The sequence below is a fragment of the Pithys albifrons genome, chromosome 10 (genome assembly GCF_047495875.1).
Source record: "Pithys albifrons albifrons isolate INPA30051 chromosome 10, PitAlb_v1, whole genome shotgun sequence".
NCBI classification, from domain to species: domain Eukaryota; kingdom Metazoa; phylum Chordata; class Aves; order Passeriformes; family Thamnophilidae; genus Pithys; species Pithys albifrons.
The window spans coordinates 6,043,238-6,068,213 of record NC_092467.1 but is presented as its reverse complement, the minus strand read 5'-3'; the positions used below and the strand labels follow the sequence as shown (position 1 = coordinate 6,068,213).

At 51.8% G+C, this 24,976-nt stretch overlaps 1 protein-coding gene across 1 annotated transcript; it reads left to right on the top strand.

The window, feature by feature from the left end:
- The first annotated feature begins 204 nt into the window (after positions 1–204).
- SEC16B (SEC16 homolog B, endoplasmic reticulum export factor) lies at positions 205–24,031 on the top strand. The gene is made up of 26 exons (XM_071565097.1): positions 205–243; positions 1,563–1,896; positions 3,522–3,628; positions 4,164–4,269; positions 4,386–4,488; positions 5,445–5,574; positions 6,908–7,065; positions 8,109–8,170; positions 9,886–10,021; positions 11,260–11,490; positions 12,155–12,252; positions 13,220–13,301; positions 13,406–13,523; positions 13,832–13,943; positions 14,131–14,236; positions 14,844–14,984; positions 17,849–17,962; positions 18,631–18,703; positions 20,782–21,033; positions 21,490–21,560; positions 21,902–22,033; positions 22,209–22,316; positions 23,136–23,217; positions 23,315–23,412; positions 23,533–23,601; positions 23,936–24,031. Exons 2-26 carry the CDS (start codon positions 1,628–1,630, stop codon positions 24,002–24,004), a joined length of 3,027 nt encoding a protein of 1,008 aa, XP_071421198.1. The 5' UTR covers positions 205–243; positions 1,563–1,627; the 3' UTR covers positions 24,005–24,031.
- The last annotated feature ends 945 nt before the right edge of the window (positions 24,032–24,976 follow it).

Here is a 24,976-nt window from a genome sequence, read left to right as displayed (position 1 = left end):
TTTTGTTGAGCTTGGAGGGCTGCACGCTCCTTATCTTGGGTGAGAGGAGATGCAGGGGATGGAGAAGGTGACCCTCAGGATGCAACAGCCGTGGGACATCCCTGGGAGCCGAGCGAGCGGCCACACTTGGGCAGGAGGAGCCGGGGCTGCCCTTTGTCCCCACGGCGGCCGCCGGCCCATGTGGCATTGGACTTTGGAAGTGGCAACAGGGAGTGGAAGGAGGGCCCAGCGGCCTCTGAGCAGGTGTGTGTGTCTGTTGGGGGGTGGGTGGATGGTGGTGGGAATCCCTGGCTGAAAATGGGGGGGCCCTCGGTGGGGCTGAACTGATGAGGGTCTGGATGTTTGTGCTTGGGGGTTATTTAGGGCAGGGATTTGCCCAGGTTTCACCCAGAAAGGCACAGACTGAGCCACTTCTGTTCAGAACCGAGTCTTCCAAGTCCTGGAATTACCACAAAGTGCCTTAAAATTTGAGTGAGAGATGTGAGAAGGGGCTCAGGCAGTATCAGAGCATCTGCCTGATTGGAGGCTTGGAGTGATGGGGGTGGTTTGGGTACCAGTCCAGCAAGAGGAGGTTGGGGTGGCAACCCCCTTGGCAGCTGGGGCTTCACTCCTGTGCTGCCCTGGGCTCTCTTTAGGATTTCCTCTTCTGCATGGGACTATTATAATTAATTCTTGCAATTCTTTCTGGAGCTGAAGGACAGGAGGAAATCTCAGGTTCCACCCCATCCCTCAGCTCACAAGAGCAAATCTCCATCTCTCCTTGCCTCTGTTCTTACTCATTTCTTTGAGCATAACTCCTTGTCCTGCTCAGAGCTTTGCCAATATCCCTTCCCCTGCCACGCATAAACCAGGGTTTCAATGCTGTGTCACAGAGGTGAGGGTGATTTCTCACCTCTCTGGGGGGCCTGTGAGCTGTGGTGCTTTGCAGCTGGGAATGCGGGAGAATCCTACCTGGATGTTACCTATGTAAGGGATATGTATAGATATATACATGTGTGTATGTGTATATAAGTTTGGGGTTTTTTTAAATAAGGAAGATGGGGACACACCTTATAGCAGACCTTGTAATGACAGGATAAGGGATTAAGGCTTTAAACAGAAAAAGGGCAGATTTAGATTAGGTATTAGCAGGAAATTCTCCTCTGTGAGGGTGGGCAGGCCCTGGCACAGGTTGCCCACAGAAGTGGATACCCCATCCCTGAAAGCGTCCAAGGCAGGTTGGATGGGGCTTGGAGCAACCTGGGATAGTGGAAGGTGTCCCTGCCCATGGCAGGGGGTTGGAATGAGATGGTCTTTAAGGTCCCTTCCAACCCAAATCATTGCAGGATTCTTGTTCTGGGATGTCTGTTGCTTTCAAAAATGGACTGTTTCATCCTGGTGTTTTAGGGGGAAGTTCAAGTTTAGGCAATGGTAGAGATGGGTTTTTTCTTGCCTCTGGGCATTTTGGGTCTCCAGCACACTCCCAAAATCAGACAGTAGGTACCAAGAGGCTTCATGGGGGAGGGGGGTTTGAAGAGAGTGAAAAGCTGCTGATCAAACCCACTGTGACTTTTCCCTTGCAGGCCACTAAAGCCATTTGGGACTTCAGCTCCCCAAACCCAGGGAGGATCTTGCTGGAAAGCTTGTGATGGATCCCTGGGCCCCTGCCTGGCAGCCCCAGCCCCAGGAGAGGCCCCAGTCCCGGGGGGCCTGGGGCGAGGGGCACCAGGGCCCCCCAACTCCACTGCGGCGGCAGCTCCTCCGCGCAGGGCACCCGCCTCGCCCTGGCTCCTGGGATGGGAGCCACCTCCCTGGGCACCCCTGGGATGAGGGGCACCACCCCCGGAGGGACACCCACAGACCAGTCTCTGGGTATGAGCACTACGACAGCAGCTACCCCAGCCGGCCCTACTCCAGGTGAGAGCTCCTGCTCACCCCTCTGCTTGGAAACCTTCCTAAAATAAGGATTGTCCGTGTCACCACTCACGGGTCGTGCCCTTGTGGCTGCACAGGGAAACAGCGTGTCAGCAGGTGATACCCAGCTATTAAAGCAGCCCCAGACACTCAGCAATAGGACAGGGGGGGCACGGGCTCCAGCTCTGCCAGGGGAAATTGAAGTTGGAGAGCAGAAAAAATATTCTTTGCAGAGAGAGTGCTCAGGCATTGGAATGGGCTGCCCAGAGAGGGGTGGATTCCCCATCCCTGGAGGTTTCTAAACTGAGACTGGCCGTGGCACTGAGTGCCATGATCTGGTAAAGGGACTGGAGTTGGACCAAGGGTTGGACTTGATGATCTCAGAAGTCTTTTCCAACCCAATCCATTCTATGATTCTATTCTATATTTAAGGCTGTGTAGCAGTTGTAGCTCTGATTGCTTCTCAAAACAGTGACTTCTGTGGTTGTAGTTTCACCCTGTCCCAATCCTGAGGTGCATTTTTCCTTCAGATTTGATTAAACATAGTTCTTTTTTCCTAAGTGCAAGGTGAACAATAAAAATACAAAGGCCAATATAGGATCAAGAGGCAGCCTGCAAGCTCAGCTGCTGGAACAGCAGAGGGTGGATGGATAAAATGTGGGCTGGAGGATGCTTTTCGTGCTGAGGAAGAGCTCCAGTGCTCCAGCGAAGTTGGGTTGATTTGCCTGAGTTACTGCCCTCAGTGGGTTATGGACTGGGCACGTGGGGCTTTGTGCTGAGGTTTTGGGATGCTCATGCTGGGAAGAGGGTGTTGCATGGGGCTGGCCCTGTGTGAATTGGGAAGGGTTAAGGTACCTGAGCACCAGGTGGGTGCCTTGGCTGGGGGAACACCTGCTGAGCTGTGCAATGGACACAGCAGCTCCAGAGCTTGGCAGACAAGGTGCTTTTGGGGGGACTTCTCCTTAAATGTGCGTAAAAGCTGATCCCTATGGGAATTCCTCACCACTGAGCTGAAACTGAAAGGCTGAGAGAATTGGGATTGTTCAGCCTGGTCAAGAGAAGGCTCCAGCAAGGCCTTAGAGTCCTTCCAGTGCCTAAAGGGGCTATGAGAGAGCTGGAGAGGGACTTGTAACAGGACAAGGGGGAATGGATTAGCGATGACAGGGTTTGATGGGGTATTATGAATTTTTCCCTATGAGGGTGGTGGGGCCCTGGCACAGTTGCCCAGAGAAGTTGTGGCTGCCTTATCCCTGAAGTGTCCAAGGCCAGGTTGGACAGGGCTTGGAGCAAGCTGGGCTGGTGGAAATTGTCCCTGCCTATGGCAGGGGGGGAACGAGATGGCCATTAAAGGGCCTTTCTACTCCAAGCCATTCTGTGATTCCCTGAAACTGCAGTGCACACCTTTCCCTTAGGTGAGGATAGGAAGGTATCCAAACCTCTTACTGCTCCTTCCAGGTGTGATGCTGGACCAGTTTCTAACCCTGCCACTGGACAGTTGTGCTGGCTTTATTTCCATCACCATTTCTGCCTTCAGAGATCCCATTCTTCACACAAGTTTAACCCTAGCCGTGGTTCGGAACCCACAGTGGTGCCCTCTCCTCCTCCTCAAATAATGTGTTGTTTTTCAGACAAGGATATGAAGACCCCCACTGGCAGTATCCAGCAGCCAGCTACAGGGATGACTATCCCTACCAAAGCCACCAGAGGCAGCCGATGGCCTGGCAGGGTGACAGAGGTAGGGCCTTGTCCTTTGGATCTGGGGATGGAGGCAGCTTGCTTGCAAAAGAAATGATGCTTTCTTCAGGATGGGCTCTTCTCTTGGGACTTGCACATATCCAGGGCTTTTCCCTGCCCACACTCCTGGCTGTTGCTCTACCTGTGCAGCACAGGCTGCCAGTTTGCCTTTAGGAAATCTGAGTGGGATCTACGTGCACCCAAGCGATGTTTGATCTTCATTTCCATGGCTAAAAACCTGTGTCATTCCTGATTCCAGGCTGAGCTTGATGGAGCTGTGTGATTATGGTGGCCAGGGCCTCTTTTTTGCTCTTCTGGAGTTTCTGGGCTGAAGACAAGGGGAGGGAGAAAAGAGGAAAGGACGTCAGTGCTGTGTTGACAAACATGTCCAGGATGGTATTACGTCTCTAATGTATCCTCCAGGATAATTTGGAAGCAAATGGAGTGTGCATGGCAGACTGCCTGACTTGTAGCTTTTCTTTTGCATCTTCCTTGTTGCCCTGGAGGAGTAATGCTGAATCTTGATTCCTCTCTAGACTTGAGGCAGGGAGAGCCCTCTGGCAAGAGCACCAGTTACCAGGACCAGCACTACTACAGGGGTTACCACCCCAACCTGGCCACGGGCCCCCCGGGGCAGGACAGGTAAGGGTGGGGAGTCTGGGCAGCCTGGTACAACCATCTGCCACACAATTTATGGGCTTGTGGCTGGTTCCAAAACCTCTCACCTTCAGGGTGTCCCCCTTTGCTCCCACCTGCAGGATGCAGTCCTATGACTCCTACACCTCGGCTGCCAGGAGTGAAGGGGCAGGGGGTGAAACCCTCAGCAGCAGCTCAGGGGAGGCTGATGGCCAGCCCCAGGAGGTAACCTCAGCATGGGCAGGGGTGGGGAATGACAGGCTGGGGGATTTCCAAGAGATCTGAGGAGCAATCCATGTGTCTCCACTCCACCTAAGGAGAAAAAGGCCACTTTGCTATGTTGCATTCAGTGCCTGACAGGCCCTGAGGATTATTAGTGTTTATAAACTCCACCATCTGGGCTGTCATTCCCCAAGTGAGGAGCCGGACACTCCTTTCTTCCAGGTAACAAGTGATAGGATAGGAGGAAACAGCCTCAAGTTGTGCCAGGAGAGGTTTAGATTGGATATTAGGAAAAATTTCTTCACCAAAAGGCTCATCCAGCCCTGGCACGGACTGTCCATGGAGGTGGTGGAGGCACCATCCCTTAAGGAATTTAGAAGACTTATAGATGTGGCACTTTGGGATAAGGGTTAGTGGTGATAACGGCTGGGTTAATGGTTGAAATCAGTCATCTTAAGGGTCTTTTCCAACCTAAAAATTTTAATGATCCCATGATTCTCTCCTCCCTGGTAGCTGACAGTTCTGTGTCAGCATCAGCTCTGTCCAGCAAGTCCTGCTCCATCCCACTTGTGTCCTGATTGCTGTGCTTCGCCAAGGGAAATCAAAAAGATCAAATAAAAATATCAGATCAAAACTGCTGTGTTGATTTTGCTTCTGGGTTACGCTTTTTTGGGTTCCCAAGCCCCATCTCCTTGGCTGTGTTGAGGAGCTCATGTTAGGGCCAGGAGAGCTGTCAGACTAGACCAGTGGCTGATGTAAATTATTTTTCCAAGCTGTTGGGTATGACCAGGGTATTTGCCAGGACAAAATCAAGGTGCTGCAGGGCATGAGCTGGGAATTGGCTGTGTTGCTCCTGCTGGGCGCTTTCCTGGAGCAGCAGAGCTGTCCCACTGTCCTAGGAGAGGAAAGCAGAGGTGTCCTTGGTTTCTCACCCATGTTTGTGTTCTCCTTTCCTCCAGCCCAGCCTGCTCCTGCAGTACCATGAGTCAGGGCTCAGCTCCAGCAGCCATGAGCTCAGCCAGTACATCTGTGATGGTGCTGACCAGTATGACCCTGTGCTTCCAGGGACCTGGAATGAGGAACAAACAGGTGAGGTGTGATGAGTGCAGTGACAAGGGGGAGTGTGGGAATAAATGGCTGGTGGTAGATTAGCTGTCTTACAGCTTGGTCTGTTCCTGGAGGAGGCTATAGGGGCATAAGTGGGGGGCTGTGGGGTGGGTACAAGGTCTGGGGGCTCTGCTTGGGTAAGTGCAAGGTTTGTTGTTTGTACCTGTTGTTTTTGAGGACAGTTCCTGCATAGGAGGGCCAGGGAGGGCTGTTTGAGTTGTGGGACACGGTGGGAGCTGGTTATGTCCTCCATAGTGACTGTGGTGTGGGGTCATGTTTTGATCTGACTATTGAGACACACTTCTGGCTGAATTAAAGTGCAAAGGAGATCATATGCTGGAGTCAATAATATGGATTTTATTTAACAGTAAGTGTGAGGTGAAGAGAGAAGGAAATTGCTAGGGGGGTGATGGGGATGAGAGATATCAAGCAAATGAGTCACCACCTGTGGATCCAGTGGTGTCCTGTTGGCCCTTTTTCACCCCGGGCTTCTTGGTGGTGGGGGTCCTGGAGTTGTTCTTCTGGGGGATACCCCCTTTCATAGAATCATAGAATCGATTGGGTTGGGAAAGACCTCTGAGATCATCAAGTCCAACCCTTGGTCCAACTCCAGTCCCTTTACCAGATCATGGCACTCAGGGCCACGGCCAAGCTCAGCTGAAAAACCTCCAGGGATGGGGAATCCACCCCCTCTCTGGGCAGCCCATTCCAATGCCTGAGCACTCTCTCTGCAAAGAAGTTTTTGCTGATCTCCAACTTCAATTTCCCCTGGCAGAGCTGGAGCCTGTGCCCCCTTGTCCTATTGCTGAGTGCCTGGGAGAAGAGACCAACCCCCACCTGGCCAGAACTTCCCTTCAGGGAGTTCTAGACAGTGCTGAGGTCACCTCTAAGCCTCCTTTTCTCCAGGCTAAACACCCCCAGCTCCCTCAGCCTCTCCTCACAGGACTTATGCTCCAGTCCCTTCTCCAGCCTCATTGCAAGTTCTGGGTGTCGACAAGGTGGTCACAGGTGCTGTTCCCATAATTTGGGGTGATATGTATGAGCAATTTCTTCCTTTCTCAGTTTGCCACAGTGGGAATTTTTGTCTGGATTCATTAACCAGGATCACCTAACCAGATCTCACCCTGCCAGGCCTGGAATTAGCACCTTCCTGTTGCAAACTCCTCCCCTGTCCTTATCTCAAGTTCCTGCTGTGGTGGCTTATCTTATGGCAAATTCTTTCTGTGGCCTTGAGAGTGTTTGAGCCAGGCAGCACACTCTTAAGTTCTTACAGGTCAGTGTGAGTGGACTCACAGAGGCTTTTGTGTCATTGCAGGGGGTTCCTTGGTGTCCACCCCAACCCCAGCGGTTCCCCTGAAGTTCCCGCAGCCGCACACGTCGCTGTGCTTCGGAGCTGGAGGCCAGCTGGTGCTGGTGTGTCCCCACCACCCTGCTGAGGGGCAGCTGGCCCATGTTGAGCTGCACAGCCTGGAGGTATGACACAGCCTGGACCCCCAGAACATCCTCAGTCCCCTCACTGGAGTGGCTTTTCTTACCCTGGGCAATGCAAACACTGTTCATCACCCAAACAGCCTCCTTAGCAGCCTTCCTGTCTCCTGCTCCAATATTCTCTCCTTCCCACGTGGACTTTTGAGTCTGTGTCTGGATCTTGCTTCAACGTTCATCTATGTAGCCTTTGGTACCTGTGACCTGCTCACAGTGATCCCTCCTGATGGGGACAGATGTGTTCTGTAACTCTGAGGGACAACTCTACTCACCTTCCTGAGGTGCTCCATCCTCTGAGACTGCTACAGCATTCCAGACTATTCTTCTTCCCAAAGGAGGCAGATGCTGTCATCAGTTGTGGTAGACAAAGGAGCACAGGGTGTCACACACAAAACTAATTTATTAAACTATGTGCAACACACTCAAAATAAAATAAAATAAAATGGAGGGGAAGGAATAGGAAAGTGAAAGAAAGATCTTTCAAACTACTAGTTACTCTTTATATATTCTTAATCCCTCCCATGGCCACCTTCCCATAGGTCTATGACAGTGTCCATAATACTTTGTTACAACTTCTAATTGGATATTATTTGCTCTTCAGATGTAATGTTAGTTTCATGAGAAATCATGAAGACACGTTCCATTCTCACAGTTTGCTCTTCTCGAGTCTTCTCTTATCTCATGCTGTTTAGTTACACTGCCAGTTTTCTCACAGCCTTAATTATCTCATGCTGTTTCCCAGTCCTTCAAGGAGGCACCACTTTGTTTAGGCCAAAAACTGCCTGCAGTTTCAAACCCTTGTAAGATGCCATCTCACAGGCATTTCTTTCCTTGACCTTAGCATTGGGTCCATGTGATGGTTCAGGGTCTTTGCTCTGGGGTTACCTTAAGACAGCACAAAGAATAAGTTCAGTGACACCACTGAGCCCTTGGTAAGGCACTGGCTTTCAGCTCACCCACCTGGGGCTGGCCTGGTTGCTGGAGTCAGCTGCTGAATTTGCTTCTGAATTCTTGCTGAATTTGTTTTTTAGGCACTCCTTCATGGCACGAAAGAGCTGGAGGAGCTACAAACCTTCCCAGGGCCCCTGGCCAGGTATGCTGCACCAGCAGGGCCAGGAGCTGCGTCCTCCTGGCTGTCTCCTTTTGGAGGAGACATGAGCTCAAGGCAGACTCTCGGGTCCCTGTGGTTTTCTGTTATCTGCAAAGGGCACATCCAAGTGCACAGGGTGGCATCCCAGCCCCTTTGATGCAGTGTGGGTTGATTTGCATTATGGGAGATGTTTTTGGGGTTCTTTCTGAATATTCATAGGGTGTGGGTTCAGTGTGGTTTGTATGTCTGACCTTAGCTTGTACTGCTGTCCCAGAAAAATGATTTTTTTTAATCTCTGTATGTCTAAAGCCCTGGGTCAACCTGTGGTTAAGCTTTTCCTAAGGTTGTTGTCCCCTGAGACTGTTGAGCATAGCAGGGTCAGACTCAGTAGGTACCTTCACCCAGTGTGGGCCACGTCATGTTGCATCAAGTTGTGTCTGTATTGCACTGGTTACACCAGCGTGTTTCTGGCCACTCACAGTCAAAGCGGGGAGAAAAAAGGTAAAACTATTTATTGAGTAAAAGACCTGTATAGATACAGAAGCTGGGTAGAAGTCCAGGAGGTCCCCCTCCACTGTGCTGTCAGGAGACCCCACTTGGAATACTGAATACAGTTCTGATGTCCCCAACATAAGAAGGACATGGGAACTGTTGGAGGAAGTCTGGAGAAGGGCCATGAAGTTGGTAAGGAACCTGGAGCAGCTCTCCTATGGAGACAGGCTGAGGAAGTTGGGACTGTTCAACCTGGAGAAGAGAGGGTTGTGTGGAGACCTCACAGCACCTTCCAGTGTCTGAAGGGGCCTACAAGGAAGCCAGAGAGGGACTCTTCCTCAGGAAATGTAGTGACAGGACAAGGGGGAAATGGCTTCATACTGAAAAAGACAAGGTTTAGATTAGCTATTAGGAAGAAAATCTTCTCTGTGAGGGTGGGCAGGCCCTGGCACAAGTTGCCCAGAGAAGCTGTGGCTGCCTCATCCTTGGAACTGTCCAAGGCCACGTTGGACAGGGCTTGGAGCAACCTGGGATAGTGGAAGGTGTCCCTGTCTGTGGCAGGGGGTGCAATGGGATTACCATTAAAGGTGCCTTCCAATCCAAACCATTATGATTCTGCGTTACCACCTGGGCCAAAGGGCACATTGGGAATTTCCATCTAATATGTTGGTTTAGTTGAATCAGGATCAACATCTTCATCCCCAGTCTCTCTCCCCTGTCTCATCCATGCTTTCTTTCCAACTGCCTTGTGATTTTACTGTATGACAGCAGTTTTGCCTGGCTTGCACACAGCTGAAAGGTTTCTGTTTCAATCCCAAAGGGATTCTGTGGTCACTAATGTGACCCTCCACTCTGCCAGTTAAATAACAGACTGTGTCTGCTCCCACAGTGTTGGACATCCATGGATAAAACAGCGACAAGCAAAGCAAAACTGAGGTTCTTTGCAGATGGATGGAGGAAAATATTATCAGGAGGGTAGAGAGAGGGTTGGAAATGCACTGTGCATTCCCAAAGCACAGAAAGCTACAGAGTCATAATAGTGATAAAATTCAAGTGTTTTTGAGCTTAAATATGGTATGTGGTCATTGGCATTGGGGGTCTTCTCTACTCCAGCTCTCACTTGGATTCTTTGGCATTGCCATCAGTGAATCGGGGGATTCTTCAAGCCTGAATGAGATCCTAGATTGCTTTGCCTTGGGTTTCTCTGATGCCTTTCTCTGCTGCAGGGAAGACCTGCACAAGGTGGATGTGATGACATTTTGCCAGCAGAAGATAACCACGGGCTGTGATCTCACAACACAGAGGGGCAGAGATTCATCTCTTCTCTGGAAATTCCTGGTCCTCCTCTGCCGGCAGAATGGGGTGGGTATCCCATGGAAGGGGGTGACTTTTGATCTTGGAAATGAGACAAGTAGTGTGTCCCTTAGGTGCTTTTTGATCCAGTTGCTATTTTCATGGGAGGTGTACCCTAAGAGAATCCCAATCCCATTTCCATAGCAGTATCCATCAGTTTGATGCTGCCTGTATATTTAGAGCAAATCCTTTTCCATGACTAATTTTCATCTTTGGGAACTTCCAACAGCCCAATGAAAGGGACTGGTGCCACCTTCACTGAGGAGCCAGCACTTAGGTGTGAAAAGGGGTGATTATGCCCTTAATCCACAGAAATGCATCCAGTTTTATTCTGTGGTGGATAATGTCTCCAGAAATAGTGCTGGGAAGGTCTTCCTGGTTGTGCTCAATCCTTTTCCCTCCAAACCTGTGTGCTGGTAGCCAAGGCTGACCTTACCGGGGAGATGTGCTGGTTTAAAGGTAAACCTGCAGGAGAAATGAACCCAACTCAAAAGAGATTATAAATCAGAGTTACAATTTAATAACAATATTACAATAACTGCAATGGCACAAAGAGAAATTGGTATAACCCACAAAACCCTGAAGTATAACCCAGCCCCTGGGGCACAAACACAATGGGGTTTGTTGGCCCCTGTGCTGAGCCCCACGTGGTTCCCAAGTCCAAACTGAAAACAAGTGAGAAACCTGTTGGTGCAGATGTTGTCACAGTCTGGTGGAGAGTGGTGGTCTCCTCCTGTCGAGGTTCTGCTCCTCCTCTGGATCCGATGAGTGGTTCCCAAGTCCCCAAACCCCCAAGTTTCCATCCCCTCAGGTGCATGTGGGACCACCCAGAACCTTCCCCAGGGCTGAAAATTACACAATGGGTGATTTCACTCTGTGAGTCGGGGAGTATTGGGAATCATTGATGCCCATGAGCAGACATGACACCTCAGGTGGGTGTGGAGGTGCCAACGACTCCCTGGAGGGGAGTTATCAAAGCTCTTATCTCACAGGTGTCTTTGATAGCCTGAGGGCTCAGGTGTGCCCTGGGCAGCTGCTACAAATGGTCCATTGGTAACAGTTCATAGGAAATGAATAGAGGGTGTAGAATCCACAGTTTGGTCACACCCACACAGTGATAAACTGGTCCCACCTGCTCAACTGGGACAGCTGGGATGAGGACACAGGTGTGAGGGTGTTGACTGGAAGTGCCATTGCCCTGTGCTCATGGGGCAGCCTCCAAGTGCCTCATTGCTTCCCTTTGCCAGTCCACGGTGGGCTCAGACACGGCTGAGCTGCTGATGCAGGACTGCAGGCGCCAGGACAGGTACAAGAGGCAAGAACCTGCAGCCAACCTGATGGGCCTGACGGATGATGAGTGGGCATCACGGCAGCCAGGGACGCTGGACCTCATCACAGGGGACGTCCCTCCTGTGGTGGAGACGCAGGCACAGATTGTGGAGAAGTTCACCAAGCTCCTCTACTATGGCAGGAAGAAAGTAAGTGGTGAGTGGGACCCAGGACATGGATCTGAGGGTTTTCTCTTTGGCCTCTTTAGGTGGGTTTTAAAGGGAAGGGTGGCCAAGTTGTGGGATTCACCCTTCAAGTTGTGTTTGTATAACAGGGATTATGGCAGTGATTTTTCATCGCTGGGATGGGTGATCCAAGTGAAAATGAGATGCAGAGGCTTTTACCAGCACTGCACATTTAGCTTCATAGACTCCTGGAATGGTTTGGGTCAGAAGGGACCCTAAAGATCTTCTAGTTCCAGCCCCATTTCCGGCTGTGTGATCTGGAGGGGATGCCTAAGGCACAAAGAGGAGACAGAAGGGCTGGATGCAGAGAAATTTGAGTGCCCAGGCTGCCATCCCACAGTGGTGGCATTGAGAGCTAGCAGGCAGCACAGACTGCTGGAAAATCAGGACTCCTGGAAATCCATGAGTGACCATATTGCCTTCAAGGTCCAAGTTCTTGTAATTGTTCAAGGTAGAAAGATAAAGGGACTTTTGTGAACCTGGAAGAGATTTTTGAAGGGTACTAATTACAGGCAGAGCAGTGATGGGCTCTTCTCGGAGCTGGGGGAGCAGTGGGTCCCCTGGCAGTGGAGGAGGGCAGGGAAGCAGAGTTAATGCAAACCCTTTTTCTCCTTCCCCTTGGCTGCAGGATGCTCTGGTCTGGGCCATGAGAAACCAGCTGTGGGGCCATGCCCTCTTCCTCTCCAGCAAGATGGACTCTCGGACCTACAGCTGGGTGCTCACTGGGTAAGCTGGAGAACCCAGAGCAGGGTATGGTGGTCCATACCTGGCTTTGCCAAGCCTGTTTTCCCTTCAGTGCCCTCAGCCCCAGCTGAAAACCAGAAAAGGAGCATTGATTTCAGATGGAGCCTTTCAGAGGGGGCAAACAGGGAAGGGGGCATCCATCCAGATGGGTCAGACCCTTTGGCCTTCTCAATGGACAGGAGAAACCAAGAGAGGGCTGGAAAGCAGGAGAAAAGCCATTCCCTGGAGATGTGGGGTTGGTTTATTCTGAGTCTTTTGCTTCACCTTTGCTGCCCTAGCAAAGGCAGCCATGGGGTAGGGGGAGTTGAGCCATCCTCACTGTGATCCAGCCTGGTCCCAGCTGTTCATCCCACTTATATGAGCATTTTCTGGTGGAATTAACATACTTAGTCTGGATTGGGCTGATCCCTTCAGGGAGAGTTAAGTAGAAATTTTCTGTCTTCTGGAACCCAAATCCTTTTAAGGCGGTTTTATCCTGTGTAGTCCTGGAGACCTGCCTGCTTTGGAGGTAATGCAGATCATCATCCCCATGGGCTGATGATCCTTTCTGCCTTCTTTTCACAAGGGCATGGATTGATAGGACAAGGGAGAATGGCTTAAGCTGAAGAAGGGTACATTTAGATTGGGTATTGGGAAGATATTTTTCCCTGTGTGGATGGTGAGACCCTGGCACAGGTTGCCAGAGAAACTGCAGGTGCCCCATCCCTGGAAGTGTCCAAGGCCAGGTTGGATGGGGCTTGGAGCAACCTGGGATAGTGGAAGGTGTCCCTGCCCCAGGCAGAGGGGTGGGACTAGATGGTCTTCAAGGTCTCTTTGAACCCAACCCATTCTAGGATTCCTTGGGAAGTCCCTCAGGACCCTCTTTCTGGGACATTTGGGACATGCCCTTGGAGGTGAATGAGGGCTTGGGGTCCCAGCACTGAAGCCCTTCCCTGATGTCTCCTTGCAGGTTCACCAGCACACTGGCCACCAATGACCCTCTGCAGACACTCTTCCAGCTCATGTCAGGAAGGATCCCTCAGGCAGCACTGGTCTGTGGGCAGGAGGCGTGTGTTCCCCTGTGCTGTCACCTGTCAGTGACACCCACCTTGGGGTGACCATCTCTGCTCACCTTCGCTCTCCTGTTTCCCTCCAGTGCTGTGGCGATGCCACGTGGGGTGACTGGAGGCCCCACCTGGCTGTGATGTTGTCCAACAAGGTTGGGGACATGGAGCTGAACCACAGAGCCATCGTCACCATGGGAGACACTTTGGGTGAGCTGAGACCATTGGGAGCAGCTGTAATGGGGGGGAGGTGGGCACCTGCAGTGTATCAGAGCTGGAGTTGGACCCTTGCTCAGGCTCTCTGAGTTCTACCAGTGAACTGAAACTGAGGTACAGAAAGCAGCAATCAGGGAAAATGGACAAAAACAGGTAGAAGGGGAGGGGAGGGATCAGGGTCTGTGTGGGCAGGGAAGGGAAGTGGGGTGGTTGGGTTATGGTTTTTGTGTGAGCTTGGGGGGCCTCCAAAGCAATGTCGTGATGTCTCAGGACTAAATGTTTGCCTTTTTCCTCCTTTCCAGCCAGCAAGGGAGCAGTTGAAGCAGCTCATTTCTGCTACCTGATGGCAGACATTCCTTTTGGCTACTTCGGGAACAAGGCAGACCGCATGGCTCTGCTGGGCAGCAGCCACCGGTGAGCGAGCCCAGGAGGATGCTGCTCCTGGCAGAGCCACCTGTCCCACCTTCTCTCCATCCCTAGGATCTCATTTGTATGCAAAAGCAATCCCTGTTTGGGATCCTTCTGCTGTTACTGTGAGCTGTGTGGGGCCTTTTGGGCAGGGACCTCTGCTCTTGCTTGCTGACCCTACTCTTCTCTGCAGCCAGGCATTTGCCCAGTTTGCCAGCACAGAGGCCATCCAGAGGATGGAAATCTTCGAGTACTGCCAGCACCTACGACAGCCTGAGTCCTTCCTGCTCCCCTTCCAGGTAGTGGAGATGCTCAAGTACATCTTGAGCAGCAGCTCAGATGTGCCCCAAAACTTGTACACATGCCCCTGAAGCCAGGGGTTCAGATTGCTCCTGGGGCTTGTTCCCTTGTTGGGCTTTGGGAGCGATGGGGACACTGCCTGGGCCGAGGGCCTCGTCCAGGTCAGATTTTGAGGTTCATAGTGTGTGTGATCAGTGCTTGCTCTCAGATCTGGTCTCCTTCCTGCTCTCTGGGTAGCAGATGGTCTTTTCCTATTGCATATCAGCACCTGGCTGTTGCTGCTTGGGCACTGCATGGGTTGGTTGAATATACCTCTGAAAGTGATCGGTCTAGTGGAAGGTGTCCCTGCCCATGGCAGGGGGAGGCTGGAAATAGATGACCTTTAAGATTCCTGCCAACCTAAACCATTCTGTGATCCTATGAAGCTGCTGTGCTCTCCCCACCACTGGATGCCCCAGTGGGAATGGGTGGAAGTGACCCCAAGTTGCAGGTCATGAGCAGGGTGCTTCCAGTCATGCTGGGATGATGTGCCATGGCAGGGGCATCCACAGGCATGTCCCTCTGCCTGCTCACTCATCTGTGGCTGCTCTGCTTCCCTCTCCCAAGGTGTACAAGCTGCTCTATGCCTCCCGCTTGGCTGACCACGGGCTCCCAGCCCAGGCCCTGCAGTACTGTGAGCAGATCTCCACGGTGCTCCTGCACCAGAACCCGGCCACCCATCCTGTCCTGGCTCACCAGGTGGTGAAGGTGAGTCTGGGACATCCTCAGCCCTCATCAGGGTGTGATACCAACCTGGTACAGTGGGAAGCATCCTTGTTTTTCCCATGGCTGGAGGTGCTTGGCAGCTCTGAGCAGCCCCCCAGGGTTTGCTGGCTGGTGTGTGCAGAGTACAGCAAAGCCAAAACCTCTTTGGGGTCTCTAAACCCCATGGATTTAAGGTAGAGAACAAAGGTATTATGTTTACAAGTAGGAGCAGAGTTATTAGGAAACAAAGGATGCTTTTGATTCTGGAGGGCTCTCTGAACTTGTAAATGGCACAGACTTAAGGAGCTGAAGTGGGAGTGCTTCACATTTCCCTTCCAGCACATCACCCATGACTCCATTTACCTGCTGGGGGTATTTTTGAGGTTACAGTGAGTAGAAGCATGTCCCAGCTTGTAGCACCAAGAGCAGCCCCTCTGCTTCATGAGCGGGGAGCTGGGGCAGGGAGGAGTGAAGCCAAGTGTCCCAGGTTTCCTGGGAAGGTTGGGAGCTGTAGGAAGACCAGGTCTCCCGTCTCCCCTCTCCCTGCACATCCCCAGAGCAGTGCTGAGGCTGCTTGAGCCTTTTTCCATCCTTTAAGGCCAGGTTGGATGGGGTTTGAAGCAACCTGGTGTAGTGGAAGGTGTTCCTGCCTGTGGCAGGGGTTTGGTATGAGATGATTGTTAAGGTCCTTTCCAACCCCAAACCATTCTGTGATTCTATGAAAGGGGCAAAAGCCGTGGTGCTGTGAGGTGAGGGGCAGCAAGGATGCTCATCTGAAGCGGGTGCTGCCAAAATCACCCAAAACTTGGCTGGCACAGCCCCTCCATCCCCGTCATCGAAGCCTATTTACTGTCTAACAGCCTCTCAGATCTGCTGTTCTGCTGGGGATAATGCTTCTCCTGGGAGAAAACACTTTCATCTGAAAAACTAGTGCATTCATAGATGCTCTTGTCTTTGATGTTTTAGACTGTGTTACAAATTATGATACACATTAGTGTTTGATTAAGACTTCCCCTCTTTTGAAGCTGGGGACTATATACAACCAGGTGCTGGTTCATTAATATTGGATCAAAGTGCACATTAGCTTTTGGATTAAACATTCCTCCCGTTTAGGAGTAATCATGCTTATAATTTCCTTTTTCCTGCAATTGATTTAGGATGAACAGAGGTGTGTTTGTAAAGAGGTGGGACAGTGGGTCTGTAGGGAGTGCAAACTCCTGGCTGGGTGCTGGGTTACTCTGCTCTCCATGGCCAGTCCCTGTCCCACGCTGGGCTCTGGCTGGGCAGGTTGTGTCTTGCTGTAACACTGGGAAGAGTTGGGAAGTGTGTTTTGTGCTGGTTTGGACTTTGTTTTTCGAAAGTTCAAGAATAGCAGGAAGTATCTAAGGAGGACTGGTGTGGGACCTGAGTGCCTGTGGAGGGTGGCTGACCAGCAAAGTCACCTCTAGATGGCCTTTGGTGGCTCTTGTTGCAGCAAAGTGTAGAAGATAAATGAGCATGAAGGAGATGGAGGATAACTTGAAAAACCTCCAATAAGTGGGTTGATACCAGTAAGAGAAAATTCAGTAAAAATGTGGATGAGGAACACAGGTTTGAGTGTCATCTCCCACCATCCAGCTGGCTTAAAACTGGACTCTTGTCTAAGCAATTTCTCCAGACTGGTATTTAGCTCTGCAAGGAGCTTTCCATCTCACCCTGGACTTCTGGGTTGCCCCAGAAGAGCCTCTTCCTCTGTTGATGGTTCCTGGAGCCCCATGTCACTGACATGGCTGCAGCCAGGGCAGCAGGAGCCCTGTTTTGTAGGAGGAATTAAATGCAGAGCAGCAATACTGCAGAGAGGGACCTGGGGGAGATAGTGGAGCACAGAAAAAATACTGAGCAGCAGCATAACAGGATGCTGATACAAAAGGAAAAAAAACCCAACCAATGTTACAGGACTATTCAGGGTTTTAAGAGCAAAAACTGCATGTCTGAGACAAGGAGGTGATAATCCTCCTGTTCTGGGGTCTCAGGGGTCTTGGCTGGGGCACTCTGTCCTGTTTGGGACGTTGATTTGGAGACAGGGCCAAATTGGAGTGAGTACAGAAGAGGAGAGTTGGGGTGATAAGAGATTGAGGGGAAAATGACCTTTGAAGAAGGCCTCAGGGTTATTTCTTCTAGGTAAGATATGCTGAGGGAGGAAGGGGAATGGGGGACGTGATAACAGCCCTGTGGCACACAGGAGGCTGCTCTTTGGAGATGCTGCCTGGCTGTCCCTGCAGCTGCCACAGGAACAGGGATAGAGAGGCTTAATTTGTAGCAGGGAAGATTTCACTAAGATATTAAGACAAAATTCTTTAGCTCTAAGGATGTTAAGCATCAAGACAGGCCTGGGAGGCTGTGAAATCTTCTCAGAGATTTGTAAGTACAGATCAGACAAACACCAGCTCCCATCCATCCTCATGGGGGTAAGTGAGGAGCTGATACATAGCCCTGGAAGCTGGGCTCCTTTGCAGGGCTTCTGGTGGGGTGTTCTGCAAACCTGGCAGTGCCCTGGGCTGGCTGTTAGGTGGGATTAAAGGTAGTTGTTTTGCTTGAAGAAAAGGATAATGATAGTTACATGCCTTTTTGATGGGAGAAGCATCTTAGCCGCAAGTATTTTGGCATCTCTGTGGATCTGCTGAAACTGTCTGCAGGGCAAGGGGTGGGTCAGCACCTTTGTGGCATTGTGGGAGAGGGAATAAATCCTGCACAAGAGGCTGGTGTTACTTTTACCCCCATATTGTGAAGTGAAGCTATTTTTCCCTGAGCCCGTGAGCCCAGCCATGTGCTATTGATCCCTGTGGATCTGACATGTGATGATTCCTGTTGTCCTCCTCACCCCTCAGCTGGCTGAGCGCCTGAAGCTCTCTGACCCTCTGCTCCTGGAGATGCCAGAGCAGGACCAGACCCTGGAGCCTGACTGGCTGGAGCAGCTCCGAGCCTGCTGCCGGGAGTGGGAGGTAAGGAGGAGTGAGCATGTGGTGGGACAGCTGGTCTGTCTTGTGGTTTGCCTGCAGGAGCATCCTCATCCAAGGGGATGGGGATGGAGGTTCAAAGGCTGTTGTTGCCCTGCTGTCTTTTCTCTTGGTTTGTGAGCTCTGAGTTGTAGTCTCTGCTGTGGGACCTGCAGCTTCAGTGTGAACAGTGCCTGAGGCTAGAGAGCTTCACATAAAGAAAAACACTCCTTGTTTTGGCTCAAGGAGGGCAGGCAGAGGGGGCTGGTGGGTGAGTAAAGATCTCCCCTTCCAGGGTGGATGTTGCAGAGGACACTGGTGGGGCTTCACCTTTTGTGTATACTCTTGGGTTCTTTACCTGTGTCTGAGCCTTTGATTAATGCTCTTTTTTTGTATTTCTTGCTGCTTTTGGTTTGGTGACATTTTCCATATAATGTCCCCTCCTGACTGCTATCAGTAGTGCTGCAGCCCCCCTCATTTGTTGGGCAGAGCTGTGTCCATGCTGGTGTGGGTCTCACCTGCAGCCTGGGCTCCTGCAGTCTGGTGCAGGCCATGAGCCCCAGACCCACAAGCAGTGTGCTTTCCTTTACACTGGCTTTGTGGTTTCCTTAGTTTTTGCTCTGTGCCATCCTTTTCTCTTTGTTTTATCATGTTCTCCCTCTGACTCCTTGGAGGTGGAAGATGACCTTCCTCCAGAGATGGCACTCACTCAACCAGAGGTCTCCTGCACTGTTCCTTCAACAGCAGGTAAAGACAATGAAGCAGGAGGTTGTGGTTCCCAGAGCAGGCTTCTCCATATGTGGCATTGTGCTGTCCTGGGTTGGGAAGCAGCTCTGCACTCCCTGGGGTTTTCTCCAGCAGCTACTTCTTGCTTCCTGCATCCCCCCTGAGCTCCAAGGCTACTCCTGCCTGGATGCATCTCTCAGGCATGGGCTGCAGAGTGAGGGGTTGATACTCATGTCCTCATGTAAAGTCTGAATAATTTGGGCCTAATTAGCACATCTTCAGGAGCCCCTGTGGGTGCCATGGGAGGAGAAGAGGTGCTGGGGGTGGGTACTGTGCCTCCCGGCTGAGCCTTAGCAGAGATTGCCCCATTCCCAGGCAGTCCTGTGAGGGTGCAAACTGGAGCTGAACTAAGGGGACTTCACACTTAGAGAGTGAAGGAATTGGGAAGGAGCTCATCCTGCTGTGTGCAGAGCTGCAGGATGCCTGTTGGTGAAGCCCCAGCATTTCCCCCTCCCTGCTGCCTCTTGGATCCCTTTGCTTTGCCTCTCAGTGACCCCAAGAGTCCCTTTCAGCATCAGTTCACCCAGAGGGCCAAGAGACACCAGGGGATAGGGGACATGACCCCCTCCCCTCCTATCAAAGGAAGAGCAGTAGAGCTTTCCTTTCCTAGCTAGGCAGTGCACCCGTTGGGATGTCCCACTGAGGAGAAGGCAGGGGCTGGTGACCCATCAGCATTGCTTTGCATCCATGTCTATGAGCTGGAAACCCCTGCACACAGCCTACTGCTCCTTGCTGCTGCTTGGCTCTGGCTTTCTGCTGGGAATGCTGGCGCCGAAGGGTGGAGAATAGAGGCTGGTGCAGACAGGATGAAACAAGACTAATTCCTTCAAGACATTGCTTCCTATCAGCTTTCCCTGCTGCCAGACTCCTTTTCAAAGAGCTCTCCCAGGCAGTAAAAAGGATCATCAATCCTGACTGCCTTCTGCTGCTATCAGGGCTGAGGCTATGATCTTCCTTCCCTGGAAGGAAGTCCCAGGTGTGATGATCCCATTGGCTTGGTTTCTCCAAGCAGTCAGGTCTGCTCTGTGTGGTCTCTGCAGCTCCCTTTGCCAATGCTTGGCCCATTTGTTCATTGTGAAGGCTATCCTGAGACACCACCTGAGGGACCTGCATGCAGAGAAAGCTGGTTTGCTGCTGAGTCCATCCATCTTGGGAAGACAAAGCCTAAATCAGGTGCCAAGCTGGGATCCACATGGTCACAGCAAACTCCTTCTCCAACCTTACAGCCTGGGCTGTCCTCCCTGACATTCCAGCTGAGCTTGCCAGGCAGCATCAAGTTGAACATCCATCCTCCTCCCTATGGATCTTGAGCATCTCCAGGCCATGTGGGAGCAGCTCATTGAAACCAACCCTGAGTGAGATGGAGGCAGTGCTGGCAGGGAAGCAAAGGGTTTGGTAGCATTGCATCCAAGAGGTGCCCTGTGGTATCTGGGTCCTGCCTGCCATGTCTCAAGGCAATGGGAGAGAAATTTCCCAGTGCCCAGCATGTTTCTGGCAGGAGACTGTCAAGCTGGAATAAGCAGGACTCCCACCTGGGACCAATGTGTGTGTTAAATAAAACAAACCCCACTTGCTCAACCAGCCTTTGAAACAGAAACCCAACCCTGAATGAATCTGCTTAAAGCAAGAAACTCATCCATGGATGCTGCTGTGGAATTATCTTTCCTGCTCAGGGTGTGTAGCAGGAATGAAGGAACAGGCTGGAGGCCCCAGGCTCCTTTGAACTGCTGGTGTGTGCTGGTCATGGGCTCTTTTCTTCCATGGCATTCCCCTTCTGAGCTCCTTTGCAACCTCAGGCACATTCCCAGGAGATTGCCCCCCCCCCTCCCCCGACCCTGTCTTTCCCAGCCTGCCATCCTTGAAGCCTCTGAAAGATTCCTGCTGTGTCCTGCCTCCTCCCTTGCCTGGTCCCTGGTGTCTTTGCTCATTGCCCCAGCTCCTGCTGATGTGGAAGGGAGAAGGGGAGAATTCCATGCAACAGCCTGATGGAATTATAAACATTATAAAAATTGTAAATTCCTGAGGGATTTTTTTTGCAGATGGAGAGCCTGGCAATGAGCTTTCCCAGAGCGAAAGCTACCAGTATGACCAGTGGTCCCAGCCTGTGCCACCCCAGGGCCCCAGCTCCCAGGAGGATGTGTCCCTCTGGTCCCCAGCACCTGCTCAGGCTACAGCATCACAAATGCTTGGTGTTGGGCAAGAGCTGCAGCCCACCATGGCCCCCCAAGGGATGGCCACCCCTCCAGGAGGGGGTTTTGCTGATTCTCCTCCACAGCCAGTGCCTCCGGCAGGTGAGTTCTGCTGCCTTGTTTCCCTGTAAAATCCCCAGAATCCCAGAATACTGGGAGGCACCTAAAGCTCATCTCATTCCAACCCCTATGCTGGGCAGGGACAACTTCCACTATCCCAGGTTGCTCCAAGCCCTGTCCAACCTGGCTTTGAACACTTCCAGGGATGGGGCAGCCACAGCTTCTCTGGGCAACCTGTGGCAGGACCTCATCACCCTCACAGGGAAGAATTTCTTCCTTAGAAGTTGCCTTTAAGATGCACCAGTTAAGGCTTAATCTCCCTGGTGCTGGCAGGGACAGAGACCAGAATGGCCCTTTGCAGTTGTTAGATATCTTGACCACCACAAGGGTGACTGTGCTCTGGGATGGGATGATAGAGGCACTGGAAATACTCTGATGAATTTGTAAGAGCTCCTTGAGTCAAACCCTGACTCTATGTCCCTTCTCTCTGCTCCACAGGAGAACCTGGGGAGCCCTGGGGTGACCTGCTGTCCCCCAGGAGGGTGCAGCCAGCCCTCCCAGCAGAGCAGGTGAGTCAGAGAGGCTGTCCCATTGTATGTCCTGGGGAGATCTGGGACTTGGTGGCTTGTCATTCCACGCACTGAACTCACGCAGAATCCTCCCATTCATCATGTCAGTTGTCCCTTTGGGGGATCTGAAGGATTAGGGGAGCTCTCTGCAGCCTCCCACCACTGCAGTGCTTGGCTTTACCCTGCTGTGTGTGCTCCTGCTCCCCCTCTGCTGTGTAAGGGATGTTCCCTGGGGATGCTCTCCACTAAGCCTGGCAAGGAGGAGTCCCAGGGGCACTCTGACCATGCTCTGTGCAGCTCCTCTGGGAACAGCACGTGGCAGCTTCACTCTCTGATGCCAGGAGGAGCTACAGACAAGGACTCGGACTGTCTCAGAGACCTCCACTGTCTCGTTGGATGACAGTCGGGCTTCCTCAGAGAGCACAGCCGAGGACTCTGCCAAGGAGGAGGCAGAGAAGCTGCATGAGGACAAGGTGAGCACGCCAGAGCTGGTGTGAGCCTCATGCTCTGAGCTTGCCTGTCCCTGGTGCCAGCCCTGCCCCTGGCAAAACGGTGCCTACACTCCCAGCAGGTGCCTAGGGGGCCATGGCATTCTCACCTTCTCATCCTTTCCCACTCTTTATCTTTGTGACAACTTCTGTTTTCCAGAGCTCTGGATTCAGGTGGTTTGGCTGGTTTCGGTCAAAACCCACCAAGGAAACTTCTTCCAATGCTGTGTCTGAGACAGACTCAGACTCCTCCACGTCAGAATCACAGGTAGGGGATAAAATGCTGTCCTGGCCATGGTGACATCTGCCCATCACCTGCTGCTTCTTCCTCTGTACTCACTCAGAGGCTGTGCCTTTTTCCAGCTCTTCATGGCCATGTCCCTTTCTGTGTGGGGACAGAGCAAGACTGGGAGCTCTTTTAGCCTGGAAGTGAATACTTGAATAATGGTAATTGTAAGTTTATAAAGCCTCTGATGTGGGAGGTCCTCTGAGCCCTTGGCAAGCTCCACAGGGATCACTTGCCCTCCACTGGAGCAGAACACAGCAGCTGTGAGTGGCACCACTCTGGCAGGTCTCAGGAGCTGAAAGGATGGGAAAACCTCTTTAATTGGAAGCATAACAGCGAGGGGGAAGCAGCCATGTATGGTCACCCCAGTCCTGGCCAAGTCCTCAGGGTGTCACATCCCTGAGGGTGGGCTTGGGCAGAGATTCTCCCTTGAAAACTCCCTCCTTGTTGAGGAAGACCTACAGTCCCAGAGCAGGAAAATTTGGGATGTTCTCTCAAAACTATAGCAGGAGATGAAGAACAGAGGGAGACCTGTGGAATTTGTTGGCCTCTCATGCTGTACCCAGGCTCAGTGTCCAGCCTCCTGTATAATTTTGAGCTCTAGAGTCATTTACCTTTGTGGCAGGGTTGCTTGCCCTGACCCTGTAGCCCCTCCTTAAGTGAATTTCATGCACCTCCTGGGGCACATCTCCAGCAGGGTAGGTACAGACCAGGACCCCAAAAGTGTGGTGTGGTATCTGGTGCAGGGGGTTTCTCACCACACAAGAAGCTTCTGCTCTAAACAAGTGGATGTGGTTTCAGGAGATGACATCGCCATCCCCATCCGATACCCCTCTCACAGCTGGGACAACTCCTTTGGCTCAGCCTCTCTCCAGAAATCCTGGTAAATGCTGCATGCATCCCCTCATCCCTCTCCCTGACGGCCTTTTAGAAGCTGCTCTCAATTTTAAGTTTTTGGTTGTTGTTGTTGTTTGTCCCAGGAGGAATGCATGTTCAAAATACCTTTGGTTTCAGTCCAGTGTCCTTGGAGGTGGTAGGCTCACAGGACAGGGATGGAGGGCAGTCAGCAGGACAGCAGGTGAGGACAGGAGGGAGATGTGTCTGTGCACGATGAGGGGTGTCCAGGACACCTCTCTGCTTGCGGTTGCTCCAAAACTCGGGGGTAGCTGTTAAATTTCTTTCTCTTCATCCCTTCCAGACAGGCTATCCTGGACCTCTCCCACCACTGGGGACAATCCCCCTCTACAACCCCACCCAGGTGTCTCAGGTGAGGGGATCTTGCCAAGATGGAAAGCCCTGGATCCTGGGCTTCTTTCCAGGGATGCTGGATGGGACTGGGGTTGGTTCTTGGCTTTGGGGGTCAGGCAGCCACTGGTTTTGGATTGGTGATGGCTTTTGGGGTGATGTCAGATTGCAGGCAATCTGCTGTGGGCAGGGGAATTTAGGGGTTACCAGCCCTGGGGATAAAGCGTTTTGTAAGAAGGTAAAATGGTGGAGGAGAGTGATGGGGGGGGATATTTGTGGCTGCATCCTGATGACAGAAAATCCATGTTTTGGGGTACAACCCACCCTTACACAGTGTCTTTCTCTCTGTTTCCCAGCTCACTGCCGCTGCCAGACCCACACAGCCCAGGCTGCTTTCCCAGCGCCGCTACCCCAACCCGCTGTGAGGTGGTGGGAAGGGGTGGCACATATCAATTGCAGGAATTTTTTTAACAAAAATGGTGTTTGTGGTTATTCTGTGGGGGGGTGGCAGAGGTTGGCAGTGTCTGCCACCTGTTTGGTCAGGGGGATATTGTACAATAAGGAGGAGTTTTGTGACTTTAAAGTCAATACATGGTGGGGAATGTGATGAAGAGTTTGGTGACCCAGGTGGGACCCTACTTGTGAAGCCTCCCTTCCTTCTCCAGTTATCCAGCTGGCACTGGGTGAGTTCACCTGGGGCCTTTGGAGCAGAAAGGAGCTTAAGGGTGAGTGTTCAAATTCCCTGAGCAGATTGTGTGTGAGTTACTAGAATGGATTTGTGCCTCACTGTGCGCAGATTTGGTGGAATTGTTGGCAGTGGGTTGAGAACGGGTGTGCACCTGATCAGAAGAGGTTTGGAGACCCTTGTAAGGCACAAGGTGAGGGGGGCTCAAGTCTCTTCTATGATGCAGAAGGTTTTGGAGATGCACACACAGCAAAAAGAAAAAAAGAACCAACAAAGCTGTCTGGGGGCTGCTATCCATTTGGTGAGGAGTCTTGTAAAATTAGACTGGGGGTTTTAAAGTAAATAAAGTGGGGGAGAGGTTTGGAGTTTTAAGTAAATAACCAGCACAGAATGATGAAGAAAGGTGTCTGGGTGCTGCAGGCCCAGCCTCTGCCACTCATTTGGTGGGGGCTTGTTGTAAAATAAGATTTGGGGGTTTAAAGTCAGTACATGGGTATGGTGTTGGTGTTTCACAGAATGGGTCAGGTTGGAAGGGACCACAGTAGCTTTTCTGGTCCCACCTCCCTGCTCAAGCAGAGGCATCCCAGAGCACATGGTACAGGACTGATTTTGTGCAGACAGCTCTGGAATATCTCCAGTGAAGGAGACTCCACACCCTCTTTGGTCTCTATACCAGTGCTGTGTCACTGCACAGGAAGTTTTTCTCTTGTTC

Coding starts and splice junctions, on each gene's coding strand:
- SEC16B (XM_071565097.1), top strand. CDS start 1,628: ATGGATCCCTGGGCCCCTGCCTGGCAGCCCCAGCCCCAGGAGAGGCCC. Junction 4,270..4,385: donor GGCCCCCCGGGGCAGGACAG/GTAAGGGTGGGG, acceptor TCCCACCTGCAG/GATGCAGTCCTATGACTCCT. Junction 14,985..17,848: donor TGGCTCACCAGGTGGTGAAG/GTGAGTCTGGGA, acceptor CTCACCCCTCAG/CTGGCTGAGCGCCTGAAGCT.